We start from the raw sequence: 16322 nt of genomic DNA, 5'->3' as shown, positions 1-16322 counted from the left end.
TTTTGACTAACCAGTGCCATCTAAACAAAAACTGAAAAGCGTTTAGTACCACCATTACATTTTACAGTGATTACTTTTCAGTTTCTCAATAAAAATATTTTGCAATTTGCTCAACCTATTGGCTATTCGTATTAAATACGCTCACATAAAAATACTAGACAGAAAATTGGTTACCATTTTAATGATCAAAATTGAAGTTATAATACTTTAATTCTAAAATTTAGCGTGAAATTTGGGCCTGTTTAAGGGAGATCTATTTCTTTATGTATGGTCTTATTTCACTTCATTTTAACCGTAAATTAGGATTCACTTCTTTTAATTTTCTTCTGTATTTATTTTTCAAATATAACATGGTATAAAATCCTTGTTCGCACAAATAGGTTCTGCAAAAAGGTGATCAAAATTTAATAGCTTTATTTGAAATCCCTTTAAATTTGTTTTCTTGGTTTAGCCAAAAGTTAACAAGTGTTATTTTTTAAATCTTCAGTTAGAGTTCGATCACAGGAAATTTCTATCAACTGTTCTTTTTTTTACACGAGATTTTTGAATTTAATAGTTAAAAATACTCTGTTTCTTTTGCGTACCACCTATTTTGCTCTTGCGTACCTCCAGTGGCACGCGTACCACCGACTGAGAATCGCTGATCTAGAACATAAGTGCGAATTTTGAAATTAAGTCTATACTAATTCGCATCGATTTTTTTTTTTTTTTGGCGAGTATTAGCCATTTTAGGCTTTGACCATTATTAAGGCCAGAAGCGGTGGTCATTTTATTATGGAGGCTTCTAATAGGCATAAGCGTTACTTCCTATGAAAAGATGGACAATTTACATCCATGCCTTTTCCGGGATTCGAGTCCCGGACCTTCGGGACTGCAAAACAGAGTCAATAACCACTTTCCCGCCCTGGGTGGCATAACTCGAAATATAAAGCATTGTAAATGTGCTTAATTCGATTACATTCAGAATTTAAAATTCTGAGGAAATTACTAATAAAAAATGTTAATTCAAGATCTTAACTAATTTTTAATTGCTAGCATTGATGTAATGCAGAATGTAGGAAATTTACAGCCTATAAGGATTAATTCGAAAGAGTTGTTTGTTGAATAAGTGGAGTGGATCTGTAGTTCCAGTATATGCAAAAGTATGAGAAAACCGACTGTGCTTATTAATACACTTATCTACCGCGCATCTTACAAGCACGCGGTTTTTGTTCGCAAATATATGTTCTACTCTTAGACATGAATGAGCGCAGCGATGGACTCCTCCAGCACTGAACTCAGTCCTGCTTGAGGTTTGCTGGAAGTTGACCCTTTTCGTCGGTGGTTGTGCACTTGTCCTCATCGACTATGTTGCGAGACAGTGAACGCTGCTTGACGTTACCAATGGCTAGAATGTTTGAGGAAGAAATCTGTGGACAAGGGACCCAGAAAGCTGTCTCAAGATGTTGGTTGAAGGTGGTGGTCTTTTGGTGGAAGATGCAACGAAGAACTTCGGATGCAAAGTCACATGCATAAATCCAGACCTGGGGTGAAATATAACATTTCGGCTGGCATCCTCCATCTTCGCCTTATGATTATGTTCAATCAGTGGAGGTAAGAATTAAATTTACTTACATTCATAGGCATGGCTGCATTTTGGTTACTTCTTACCCTCATGGTTTAATTCAATGAAGAAGGCGTACATTGTAAAAGCTTTCCAGCGGACATTGAGAGCAAAATATACTCTTTTTCACGGCTTTACAACTATCCCAAGAATCCTGCAAAAGGAGAATTAGGTAGCTAGTGTATTTGGAAGTCGTTGTTACAAAAAGCACGGAGAACAAGCCTAATAAAAATCACTTTTAGAATCCGAAAGCGTTAACTTATAAGGTATTTTCACCGCCTTATAAGGTATTATACGGCCCCGCCTTTAAGATACTTATAAGGTATTTTAGTATACCTTCGTGGTGTAGTGGTCAGCACGTTCGACGCGTATTCGAGAGGTCCGTGGTTTGAGTCCCGGCGAGGTGAAAATTGCTTATTTTTCACATCTCTTGCTTCAAAAAAATCCTAATATCTCTACAAACTTATGTATCAAATAGTCTATGTGTTTCCATTTCCGTGCTCTGTGTTATGATTTTCAAATACGGAAAACTGAATTATAAACAATTTAGCTACATATAACTTTATGACTGTAATAATCAACATGAAAAAATGTCTATTTTAATTAAAACTTCAAACTGCAATTTTTGACCTAGTTCTATTGTATGTTTGTAATTCTACAATCCATTGTATGATAAGCTGCAAGATATATGAAGCAATAAAAAAGCATGAGTGGTTTAGGATATAAAGTTTATTCAGGAGTAAAATAGTACAGATAATGTGCAAAAGATGTATCAAAAGCATCATACATATCCATATAAGAAGGGCAAAAAACAACAACAAAATAATTTACAAGTTTGTATCATACACTGCAACACGAACACCTTGTTGCAAACGGCACACAGCTTTGTCTTTTAACACCATAAATTAAAAAAAAAATTCAGAATGTTAAATTCAATATAAAATTAATTTAAGCAGATCTATCCTATATCATACATTTAACCGTATTTAAAAAATGTTAGCTTAATATTACCCGATTTATGCAGAATATATTAAACTAATTGTTAAAAGAATACTCTGAATCCATATATTTACAGATCAGCGATAAAGGATGTTTAAATGGGTGATTATATCTTGTTTTTTTCTTTGATAATCGTCTGAATAATAATAACATCTTTATTTTTATAAAAAATGTAACAATTCAAAAACATTTATCGGATTTTAAAAGAGGCAAATTCAACTTCAGACTGCTATAGTTTTTATTGATAGATTCTATGCATTTTGAGGATACAGATATCTCTTCTCCAAACATAGAAAATCAACTTTTTTAAGGTTTTATCAAAATGCGCCGAGCCTTTACAGATATCTCTTCTCCAAACATAGAAAATCAACTTTTTTAAGGTTCTATCAAAATGCGCCGAGCCTTTATTAAAAATTAACAACAACCTAAGCTTAAAGTTTTCCTAAATTTATAGAATTGGCTATAAACTGGCATGTTTCTCATTCGTCTAGGTTCTTCTGTGAAAATTTGTTGATAAAAATCTTTATAAAACTTTATTTGTGAATGAATTACTTTTCTAACGTAAATGTATGTTATATTAGCATTTTTTTAAACACATGTTTAAAATTTGAAAGAAAGATTAAATACTTAATAACACTTGAATACTTACAGATTAATTAATCTGAAAATACTTCTTAAAAATTTATCTTTTAACAATAAATTTAACTCACGCAAATTAAATTATTGATTATTATAGATTATTAACTTTAGACGGAATAATTCTATAAAATATGGTACCAAGCAAACCAACTTGTACACTTATTTCTGATTACATTTCATAACATTTGATAATCTATTTTAACAATAGAAACAGTTGATAATATAATTTGCATAATTTAACTGATATGTTATTCGTTTGATAATATCGATTTACCACATAAAATAAGATGAAAATTCTGGTTTTACCTGTGTTTTTCTAAATAAAGTTTCCCAGACTTTTTTTCCTCCATAATCAAGATTTAACGCATTAACTGTGTAGATATTAGGAAAAAAGTAATAAATTTCAATTTCATGCTTCAGCTGCTGCAACTTTTTATTATTTAAGTAGCTGCAACTTTTTATTATTTAAGTAATTACTAAACTTAGAATACAATTTTTTTAAATATTTTTTGTTTTGTTTTAACACTTGAAATGACAAAGGTGTTTTAAAAAGAACATTTGACTCTTTTATGGCAGTAGCAAATGCAGTATAAAGCTATGATAATAGAGATATGAAACTGAGCGTTTAAATTAGGATTAAATGATAAGGAGGAATGGAATTTATTCTAAACTTTGTATTTTAAGGCTAAGCCGAGTCATTAAAAATTAGAAATTCTTCACATTAATTAAAACTATTTTAATTAAATACAAGTTTCTATATTTTCATATCTTTCTCAGATTCTTTCAGCTTTTATTTTATGCAAGAAAGTTCATTAGCTGTTCATTAGCTAAAAATTGGAAAAATAAACTTTATTAAACGCCAATTATTTTTAAAGGTTTTAGTTTATTTTTGGTTTCCAGACTTTTATACGGCTAAAAATACACACAAAATTTTATTTAACAATTGGTTAAAAGTTATCACTCTTTTCAATGAAAACCTAAATAAAACTTTATTAATTCTTAATTACCAGTTTCTGTACAGTACAGATTCACTTTAATCTGCCTTCTACATACGACTAGAACATTCTTAACTGTTCATTCTTCTACTTATAATCACATAGCACCAAAGTTTATGTTACGAAATACAAAATACTAAATCAAATGCTGCAAGATCCTTGCATCTTTCTTTTCTTTTTTAAAATATATTTCCATAAACACCTTTTTCAGCCTTTGAAATTTTTAACCACGTTATTTTCTGACTCACTTTAAATTACTCTGACATAACACTTCATACAAAAACACCTGATAATTCATAGTTAGAAAGGTATTTGTACTGTGTAGTGAGCAAATATTAACATAACTGGATATTTCAAAATCCACAGAAAACGGTTGACTTGTTGGTCCCAAATAACATTTATGGACCATTTAAATTAACCATGCTCTAGTTGGAGTAAATAACTCAAATGTAGATAATAATTCCTATCAACTTATTTATACACAAATAATTTCAATGTTAAAACATTTTAGAAGATAATCTCTATCTTAGTATTTACAAAACATTTCCATTATTTCATAACAGCAACCATATCAGAATACTGGTACATCTAAACATCAATGTATTATTGTATAAAAACAAAATTTTCTTTCTGGAAAACTTTCCATTTGTAAAATAATTCTTCCTCGATATAAATGCAAAAATATTCTTGCATCTATATCAATTACGAAGTTATTTACTGACATAGTCAGAAATATATTTCACATCACTTTCGTATGAAATCACAGAATTTGTTATAGACAAAAGCAGACATAATACATAATATTTAGTAATACAAAATAATACATTTAGATACTGTTTACAATAGAAAAAGTGAAGAGACCATTGACTGTATAATAAATAGTACATAATATTTCTATTTAATCTCTTCTAAACAACCTTTGTAACCTAATCTGCAACAAGATCTGAATCCTAGAAAGTGTAAAAATAATGTATCTCTTAGACGTATGAGGTAAAGAATAGAAAAAGCAAACTGTGCAGCTGTATTTAAGTTAAAGATTAATCACACTGCTGTTGGAAAGGAAAGGTTTATTGAGTAATGTGATAAGATGTGCATATAAATATACTAGTTTACGACTGTACAATTTACTTGAGCATAACCAGCTAAAGAGTTAAATAATTTTATTTCAGTATTACTACTAAAGGTTTGGCAACATGACGGTATATGTAAGAACAGCTAGAAGTGAGAAACGCAAAAAATACTACCAACTGAAAAATTTCCCTATTTTCTCATCAGTTTAACGCCTTTTTACCAAGCGTATTAAATAGTCTGATTTCAGTATTAGTTCTAAATATTCGGCAACATGACGGGACTTTAAAAAGTAACTCAATCTTGAAGCATATTTTCTTCCGTGTTTTGGGTTTAATGCCTATTCTTGCATTATAAATTTAAAGGCTGATGCAAAAGTTCTCTGACACTCACAACACTTCATTTCTCCGAAGTTATTGTTTTTGCCATAACTGATAAGTAATGTCCAGATTTTAAACGTATAACGTTAACTCAACTGTTTACAAAATTATAAACTGTGTACAAAATTATAACAACTGTGTACTTGTAATTTTGTACACAGTTGTCGTCAAAGTAACGTATCATTTATTGTACTCAGAATTAGTGTTACTATTAAAAGGCATTCAGATAATTAATAGTTGAGTTTATGTGAACGTGAAGCAGTTTTTAAACTAATTAATAGGACTTTTTTGGGGAAACTATTTGGATTATTTTAAAGGAAAGAAAAAGAAGAATTAAATCAGATAAGATTGATCTTTTAAGATAAAGAGTTTTAACAGATAATAATAATTTCAATTACTGCTTAATTCATTATTATATACTTCCAGTTAATGTTTTCTAACTTTTTTGCAAGTTTCTGAAAAAATTAAGAAAATATACTATCACTTTTTAGAAATGTAACAAAATGTATATATGTATAAATATTAGCTATCTATATATATACTGATAATAAATTAAAAAAGATAAAGTTGACTTTATTCTATTAGCAGATAGTACACAATCCCGAGGAAAGTAAAAGAAAAGTGAAAGTTAAAAAGTATCGAACTCTAAGAAAGTCAATAAAAGACAATATGGCAGCAGATGAGTTGGGTGAAAAGTAAAAGCAAAATATATGCTTGAATAGCGACACTTTTGCCAGTAGACTAAAATTCTAATAGGAACGCAGACATATACAGGATCAGAAATAACAGACAGCGTATAAAAATAAGCATCAAACAAACTTTCAAGCAAGAAGCAATTGAAAAGATTTTTCTGCCATGCCTTTTACAATGGGAAAAATGAATATTTTGAATTTGACTTGATAAAAATAACGAGTTTGCAATATAATCTGATCGTAAAAATTATTAACTTTTTATTTAGCCAGAAAATGTGTTATTGCACCAACTTGATTAAAGAGATAGCTTTTTACATTGGACAAGATAGAATAATCATCAAGAAAAACCTTAACTATAACCAGATTGTTCAATCTAAATTTTACATTCAATAAAATATGTTCAATAAATATAAAAGAAGAGGAAGAGATTAGATTTCTAATTTACGTTTACAATTAAACTTTGCATTTTTTTAAAATCCTCGATATTATGTCTGCACAGAACATATAACAAGTTGTTAATAATAATAATAATCCCTTTTTTAATATTTTTCTACTAGAATCATTCTGTTGATAAGAGGTTTATACATTAATATCCCATTATAGCAAATAAAGTTGAAATATTTAAGAAATTACTGCCGGACACAAACGATTTCTATTAAGATACAGATCGAGCATTTTGCCCGCGCTAGCATTTTGCCTGAGAAGTTTGACCAGTCAAGTAGTAAAGAACCAGTCCAAGTTAAAAGTACTGTTACTAATTAGTTTAGGGAAAGTGCAGGATAATATTATTACAGTTACTTTTTATGCAATTGCTGCTAATATTTTTTTCCTGTTATTAAAGCATAAAGATATTATACTATTAATCCCTCTCTGGTTAATATATTGGACCGAAGTGTGTTAATTAGGTATCTCATGGTTGACATCGATGAGAAAAAATAATGGAATTGATTCAATCCTCCTAAAAATGATTTAACATAAAAAAGTAAGTCCTTGTTTTAAAAAAATAATACATTTTCGATAGTAACAAAATAGCTAGGCTTTCAAGCTACATATATTATTTCGCTCTGTTTGAAGTGGTTATAAATTATGTAAATTGCAAAACTATATTTATGATTGATTGACAAGAACTGGGTGACATGAAATGTGTCTAAAAATTGTGTTCATTTTTATTGCACAACACTAAGGCTGAGTTCAGACGGTGGTACAAATGTCATAATTGGTTTAAGCCGAGCTTCGTTGCTAGGTAATCAGACTCACAATTGGTTTACGGTTTTGGCATAAAGTTCGAAGTTTTTAACTTTATGCTGACTTGGTATACGATTCGACCAATCAGAGCAAACGCCCGAAACCTGAATGGTTGAACAGAGCGAGAAAGCGCCAATTTAGCTTCTCTAATTGGCTACGATTTAGACCCCAACGCAGGTGTAAACAGAACTCCCATATTTTATGCCTTATAACTAAGCTTCTATGGCATTTATACAACCATCTGACCAAAACCTAATATGCCAGCATATCTCCATGCCATTAACCAATTACTCTCTCCGATTTTCTTCGTCTCTCTGGCAAAAACAGCCCTGAAAGGCATAAATTCCGACCATTGCGAAATACAAATTCCGCAAGCAGAGCTTAAATGGCTGAAAGCTGTAGTTCTAATGAATCAGCTACGCTGCCGCCAGCTCAGTATACTGTTTAATTTCTTAACTCCTGAATCTAGCTGTATCAGTCTGCGATCCCGTTGAATTATTACATACTTTAAAATCATTTTCAGTTTTCGGCACTTTTTAAAGTAATCGTACATTCTGGGAACGGTATTTGCAAAGAACAAAATATTTATCAAATATTAATAATTATAATACGAAAGAAAAGAAATTGCACATGAAATTTTGAATGAAAAATTCATATTTTCTCAATAATCCATAAATTTTAAGGCTTCTAGTGTTTTAAAGAGGAGGATAATATTTTTATAAGGAGAATAATAATTTTAGACTTTTCAATACTTTTAAAAATTTTTATTCTAACATAAAATTTGTTACGAAATATAAGTAAAGTACTTCTAATTAAAAAAAAATATACATCACGTCTAAAATTTAAAAAAAAGGGAAGTTAAAAAAAAACAAAGAGCTTTGAATTCTAATCTCATGTTACCTATGAATTCCTTTAATAATTTAAATATTCTCATAGAATTTCAAATATAGAGAAAAAAATCAGAGAATTCAATGACGAGTTTTGGCAATAAAATAACTTACATTAAAGTCTTTAGAGAAGATAAATATTGACTTTTAATCTAAGCTATTTTGAACAACTATAAAATGCTTACCATTTCATAATCTTCTATCTAAGAACGTGATATCAGAATGCATAGATATGCGTTTTGTTAGATTTGGACCATAAGTTCTGGAATTCGAGAAATATGTAAAATATAACACAAAAATTAAATCTTCATCTCATATATATTCACAAAAGTTGGTTATTCTCACGTAAATAGAGTACCTAGGCATATGTACAGAAAAGAGACTTAACATCATGTCTCTCAAAAAGCTACATTTTAGTTCTATGCTATGTTATATAAAAAGAAGAAAATGCTACCGAAGAGTGCATCTAGTACGCGGACAGCTCCAGAAATCAGAGATAACACTTCTACGCGAAAAGAAGTTTTAGACGCTTCTTCATACACATTTCACAGATTAGAAGTTCACAGAACTTTGTTGCATTGTCTAGAGGCCTACTTATATATGAGATAAAAATTGGAAAGAAGCATGTTCCGGCAGAACGAAGTTAAGAGGACTTGAAAACTTTTAGCTCAAAAATCGGCTATGTAGAAGGACGAGCATATAAGGTAAAATATATACAACGTTGTACATTCTCGTTCTAGTGTCACATGTCGTACAACTTATGTAAGTACAAAGATTATTTGACATCTCATTTACTAATTTTACGAGATTATCAATTTTCATAATTTAAAAGTAATCAACATTTGTTATTTCAGTAATTGAAATTTTCACAATTTAGCCGCTAACATTTTTATTCTTTCACCGATAAAGCAAAACAAATTGTTTTAGAAGCTTAAAGATCTGTTGCAAATGATAGTAATATAAATAAATAAAATAAAAAATGCCGCTTCCATGAAATTAAAAATTTTCAGAAATGTACAACACTTTTACACATTTTTACATATCTTAGTTTTTTTTTTTTTTTTTTTTTTTTTGCGTGTTACTTACTGATGATAAAACACATATAACAACAAAAACATAAAGTAAACTTATTCAGATAAAGATATTACATATTATTTTAGCAAATGTTTTATAAAAATCATATTACATTTATGCATCCATATGAAAAGTTACATCCAAATTACACATAAGGCGATATTTCTTGTAATGCCAAGATATCATTTACATGAATTGGACACATTTTTCTGAAAGACTATTCGCAAGGTATATTATAACACCTGTATTGCCGTGTTCATAAAGAAATAAAAATAGTAAAAAACTAATAATTAGCTAAATTCAATCTTTTTTTATCCGATTATAATTAGATTACAATTTTTGGATCTGTTATTTAGAAAACAGTTACATTTTCTTTCCATACTAAGATGATAATGAATTGTCAGTCAACGTCAAGCATATAAAACAATCATTACCAGCATTCAAAACGACATGGAGTTAACTTTCAGTTTCCATATTTAACTCTCAGATGATGAGTACTAGAAAAAAAAAAAAAAAGCAGAAAAATACTGCATTGTGTATACAAGGAAGCATTGATCAGTGTGGTGGACTGTTTTAAAAACTACTTTAAATTGTGGGTATCAATGAAATTAATAAATAATAAGGTAATTAATATGATAACTATATTCAGTAATAAAAGTGAGATGAAAATTATTTAAATTAAATTGAATAATGTGTTCAGACAGCAATATTCTTAAAAAAGATATTTGAAAAAGAATTTCCGGTAACTGCTATTTTTAAATGAGAAACGACAAATACTTGGAAATGGCTTTTGATCCGGAAAATGCAATCAGAAAATAAGATATTTCTGATTTCTAAAATGCATCAAAAGTAGTTTAGGAAGGCGTAAGATAATTGCAACATTTAGAATTCTTAAGCAAGAAAGCAAACCGTGTTCGCGTTTTTTAAGTAGTCCGCTGATCCCAAAAGCAGTATACAAACACAGCTTTCCTCTTCTTTGCAAGTAATTTTATGCAGTTGGTAAAAGGCAACGCGATTGTGCGGGATTATATACAGGAGTAAGAATCTTTATTAATTTAGGCTGGAGAAAGCAATTTTAATATGATATACATGTCTTTAAGATTTTAAGGAAAGATAAAAATTGAAATAATTTCTGCGGAAAATATTTCCTCATATATTTCGGTATTTTATAAGATTAATAATAAAACAAAGAAAGAGAAAGAAAATCGTCTGTGATTATTTTATTCAAGCAATAATTTAATTTATAAGAAAGGACTGGTTTTTAAAAGTAACAAACATTTCCAGCTTGAAAATTTTCTGCTAAAATAATTTTATTACATAACATATGTTACGGTGAAACACCGAAATTTGGAGAATGTCGACTTGGTGAATATCAACATTCACATCGTCGCTTGGTGTATGTCAGAAATATTTTCCAAATACTCTTATTTCTGACTTACACCGGTCAATGTCGACATTCACCATGTGCCAATGGTGAATGTTGAACATATAAGAATATTATATTTTCTTCTCCGTAATTCAGTCTCCAAAAAACACACTTGAAACTTAAAATAAGAACTTAAGAATATAAGAACACACAGTACATTCAAAATGAGAAAGGAAAATAATAGAAGTAAAAAACTTACTAAATTATGTGATTAAAATCTTATTTATTGCAATAACTTAAACTATTATGGCACTTTGAATTGAACAAGTGGTCCTTGCTTTTACAACTGCATTTATTTGTGGAACACTTTTTTTTTTTTTTTTTTTGCAATGACAGCATGTACATATACTTCTCTCTTTTCGACCTACACCAGAGCATATCTGTGATTGTCGACATACACCGGTGAGGGTCCGAATGTACAAGAATGTAATGCAATATTCGATCTTTCACCAACGTATTTGGTGAATGTTGACATTCTCCGGTGAAAGTCGATATTCTCAATTTCGGTCTTTCACAGTAACATATACATATAAACGCAAAAACTTATATTGTAATCAAAATGGATTCGTGTGCTAAAGCTGTTGTTTGATTTATTTGAGCGTAAGTAAAACAGCACTGATTTTTGTAGATTTTATTTTATTCTACAAATTATTTTTAAAATATTCGCCTATTAAAATTTTTTTTACGCTCAGTTTTACTTGGTGTGCCTTGTTCTTCCCCTTACATTGTAGTTATTTCAGTTAAAACTGAATGGGAAAAAATTGACGTGATATCTATTAAAGAATTCAAATCTTCTTATTTTTAGATTTACATTTTTATTAAAAAAAGATAAAATGTAATCTATGAGGTAGATTTTATTATTTTTACAGTTTTATTAAGTCAAATTTGCATTATTTTTAGCCGAAAGATCGTGAAATCAGTCCTGAAGTTTGACATTTTCGGAATAGCACGAAATTTACTATTTTGATTTTAACAATAATTCGGAATAGCACGAAATTTTTGCTTCAAATTACTTGTAAAAGCAACTTGAATGATGAAACATGCAATCTTTTATTGTTACGCGCTAGATAATATTCTTTTTTGACTTTTTCAAATCGCTAATGTGTTACTAATTTCTTAAGTTCTGAATATTTTATTTCAATTTATTGAAACTTTAATGAATAATCGACATATTTTATATAAAGTATATTTTTAATATACTGTTAGAAAATATTCCATAAGCGCTTTTAACAAATTTACTTTGTTGGAAAGATTGTTTGTTCACAAATGTAACACATCGTAAGGGGATATGATAGCAAGGAAAATCTTGCTAAATATCAAATATCACAACCATAATATTTAAATAAAATAAAACTAAAAACTAAGTTGCATAGTTATTTTAGATCAGATTAAACTATTAATTATCTTTAAAAATAAAAAATGAGAGATTTTAGATAGTTAATTAACGAAAAAATATTTAGGTATATTATGTTTAAACAAATCACAAAAAAGTTAATTGAAACAAGTAAATATGCCCTTTAGCTTAAAAAAAAAAAAAATAATACAAAAGCGTCTGCTGAAGACAAAACATTTTGTGGTTTATGAATGCGCAGTTTAATACTAAATACCAAAAATAAATTATTAACTGACAAATATACAAAGACTTTTCCCTTTTTATAAATATCACAAACTACGCTCTTTATTACAAAAAAAGGTCAAGTTAAAAAAATTCAAATATACATTTTAGATGTCAAATATTAGAAAACAATTTTTATAAACAAAAAAAAAATTATAAGTAAAAACAACGGAGCATTTTAAAATTAAAAAATACATATCATTATAATATTTTAACAGGCACTTAATTAAAATTATAGAGCTTAGGTTTTTAACAAAGATCATTATATTTAAACCTCATAATACGTTTACTTTCATTGAACAACCAGCTATAATTACAGATAAATTCAAGCAAAGCAAGGAAGCATAGGGAAACGATATTATCGCTGATCTGAATAACATCATTCAAAATTTCATATTTTAATGTTTGATCTAAAGTAATGCTATTTAAAATTACTGAATTTTAAATAAAAATATAAATGTAACGATTTAAAATTGAGAGTAATAACATCTTTAACATTTTAACTTTATAAATAAGTATTACATATTGCTATTTTAAATGACATACACACTAAAAATTATACGCAATGTAACTGAAAGTAAACCGAAGTGATCAGTGATAAACAATTATAGACTGGTATCGTTCTCTTGAAAATCTAGCCAAAGAAGAGGTTATTTATAGAAAATGACTGCATTTTTTTTAGCAAGCTAAAGACTCTGCTAGGATATTAGCGGACTACAAAATACACGCGCACATCGCAATAGCAAGAAAAGCGAAATCTTACAGACTTTGGCATATTCAAAGAATTGCTAGAAAGCGTTTCTTCTATCCTTTAAAATACTGTCGTAATAAAGATGCTAGTTGTTCAAAATACAAGGCTTAAATATGATGGGCTTTGCTTAAAAATGTCTTATAATGATGTTATTTTTGAACAGACAGGATGCCTGGAAAGTAATATTTTATATCATTTTCAAATTCTTTTGAACAATTCAGTTTTCATCAAAATGCCACTCCATATATGCATAGTTTGTTTTATTTGATTAACTCTTTCGCATCGAAGTCGTCCCAGACGCCCGAGCATTCAGACATCAGCTGGACGACCGAAACGCCTGAATAATTTCCTACCCAGTGCTTTCCCCCATCACGTTACTGCATTACTCATTGCTTTCAGGTGTTGTTAAATCACATGTCAATCATTCTTTTGAAGCTACTAAAAGTAGCTTCCTTGTTTCCTTTGTTCCTTCCTTTCCTTTGTTTACTGTCAGTGTTTAGCTTTTGATGACCGAAGTTGCAATCCCGTCCCAAGGGGGAACTTCACACAGTGTCAAAGCGTCGAAGAAGTTCTCGCTTTACTTAAGTAAGACTATTGTTAGCGCTGTAGTATTCAACTTGTCATGGGGGAAGGAAAAGCATTCCAAGAGAAATTCTTAGATACGGGCGTTTTCGATGTTTGGGGAATTGAGATTTTGCCCTCTCTCGATGCGAAAGAGTTAAAACAAATTACTTTTTACAAATTTTAACAATGTGATAAAAAGTTAATGAGAATTATTTTATCAGATAAATACTTTTAGAAGGAAGCTGTTTCTTTCCTAAAATGGCTTTTTCTAATCTGCCCGCCCCCAAAAAATTATTGGGAAAATAAAATGTTTCAGTTTATTATTACAAAAATTGTTATCCAGATTCTCTATATATATCTCATATATATATAAAAAGAAAATAGTACTTTTGAAGTATCCGAAACATTATGTAAATGATTTTAATAATGCTTATACAGACCGTGGAAACTTCTTGTACGAATGTATAAAACATTTCTGAGTAGTTTAAAAGAAAATAATTTATACTTCCGAAAGGTTTTTAGAACCATTTCTCCCCCCCCCCAAATATTTGCATTGCAAAAAATTCATTTTCTCCTTTTTTCTGAAGAAATTGTTGTGCACATATTACGAGTAGAATTCTTAAAACATAACATTTATTATATTCATAAAATCCTTCTAAGTTTCAGTATGGGATTTAATAAGTCTTGGGATTTAATAAGTTTAATGCTTCTTGAAGTTTTACTTAATATTATGAATCAATAAATTTATAAAATATCTGAAAAATCCAGAGTTTTCTTTTAAAATGAAATTTTCTCCCGTAATTTATTTTTTAAAATTTCAAACGCGAATTAGATATTTGATAAATGATGTTGTTTCCAAAATGCTTTTTACATAAGCAAACGGCTCAAATTTTGAGAAACACATTACATTCATACATAAATTTGAAATGACGTAAAATTTTCAGTAAATTTACAATGTACGTAAATTTAATTTTTAACTCTTTACGAAAATTTTGAATTGATTAATTGCAGATAAGAGACTGAAGATTATTTAACTTAAATAAGAATGAAATTCCTAGTCATTCTGCGACTCCCAAGAGAAACGTATCAGCTTCGCACTGGCAATTCTTTCAAAATCTGAATTGCCATAGAGGTAAAAACAAATTTACTCTTTTATTAAAGCAAGAAGTAAAGCAATATTCTCAGGGAATTACTCCTGAATTATCAAAGCAGGCAACTGACATTTTTTCCAGGCACCCTATCACTCATCAAACAAATGATGAAGGGTAGACAAAATTTTTGGTTCGTGTTAGAAGCAAGCCAACCGGCGTTCTGCAACCAGAAGCAGGTTAAGATATAAATATATATTTATATAGAGGAATGGACATTTCTTGAAGAGGATGTGAAGCGGCTAACGACACCAGATCAGACGTTGACGGCCGACCTGGGTGAGTGGGTGGTGTTGGTGACCACCGTGTGCGCACCTTCCGCATCCGTAATGATCACAGTGGGGGATCCCGGTGCTTGAGGTTGAGACTCTTCCTCGTTGAGAAAATTAGGGAGGCCGTTCTGCAAGGGCTCTGGTGTCTGTAACAAAGGAAACGGCAATTAATGAAGATGATACATTTCAAGAAATTAAAATTATGAAGGAAAGTGTGCTATGGCTGCGGCATAGCTGACGAAACACTAGAATTAAAAAGTATTAAAATCCTTTTTTTAATAGCCAAGCAAGTTCCAACACTATTCTGAGACTTAGTTCTTCACTAAATATCCCAAATTTAAGGATAGCTTCTTTTTAGAAATGTTCACAGAAATCGTTCACAACGAAAAATCGGTTCTCTAATTTTATTCGTTCTTGAAGGTCGTTTATTAACCGAAATTATCGCAAACCGAAACAATTTTCCCCACAGGAGTTAATGCAGAAAGGATTAATTCCTTCCTGAATCACAGATGATTGCTCATTTAAACTTTACAGTAGTACTTCGGAAAACTGGACGATTCGCTCCCTAACTGATTAACGTTACTGAGCAAATGAACAAAAATTCCACAAAATGGCATTGCAGCTCTTTTACAGCTCATGTCGACCTCTTGTTGGAAGCGTGGCAGGAAAGCTCGATTTTCCCCATGCAAATACTAACATTCTTTTATTATTATTTACCACAAGCATCTCTGGCTTTTTTATGAGCATGTACGTATATATATATATGTGTGTGTGTGTGCGTGTGTATGTACTTTTTGGTTGCCTGTATTCCATTTAATATAGAGATGGATTATTCGTTCATGCACTAACTCAAGAAATTTGTGTCCACCAGCAGCCGAGCGGTAAAACCGCTGAACACTGATATTTCGAATTGGTCGACTGCACACAAATGGGCTGACTGCATTGGCGCTTTCATTGGGGAAAC

The 16322-nt window shown here is 30.0% G+C and overlaps 1 protein-coding gene across 1 annotated transcript in view; it reads right to left on the bottom strand.

The window, feature by feature from the left end:
• Positions 1–2314: 2314 nt before the first annotated feature.
• Positions 2315–16322, bottom strand: part of LOC146996014 (uncharacterized) — a 353921-nt gene continuing 339913 nt past the window's right edge. Inside the window, exon 7 of the mRNA XM_085822668.1 lies at positions 2315–15504. Within this exon, the coding sequence (XP_085678794.1) occupies positions 15343–15504 (162 nt within the window). The 3' untranslated portion in view covers positions 2315–15342. The remainder of the gene's footprint in view (positions 15505–16322) is intronic.

Source organism: Stegodyphus dumicola, chromosome 8 (assembly GCF_044657685.1).
Source record: "Stegodyphus dumicola isolate Sdum_Otavi_A_Nest chromosome 8, ASM4465768v1".
NCBI lineage: Eukaryota > Metazoa > Arthropoda > Arachnida > Araneae > Eresidae > Stegodyphus > Stegodyphus dumicola.
The sequence above is the reverse complement of the archived record's forward strand: the minus strand, read 5'-3'. Positions and strand labels throughout refer to the sequence as shown.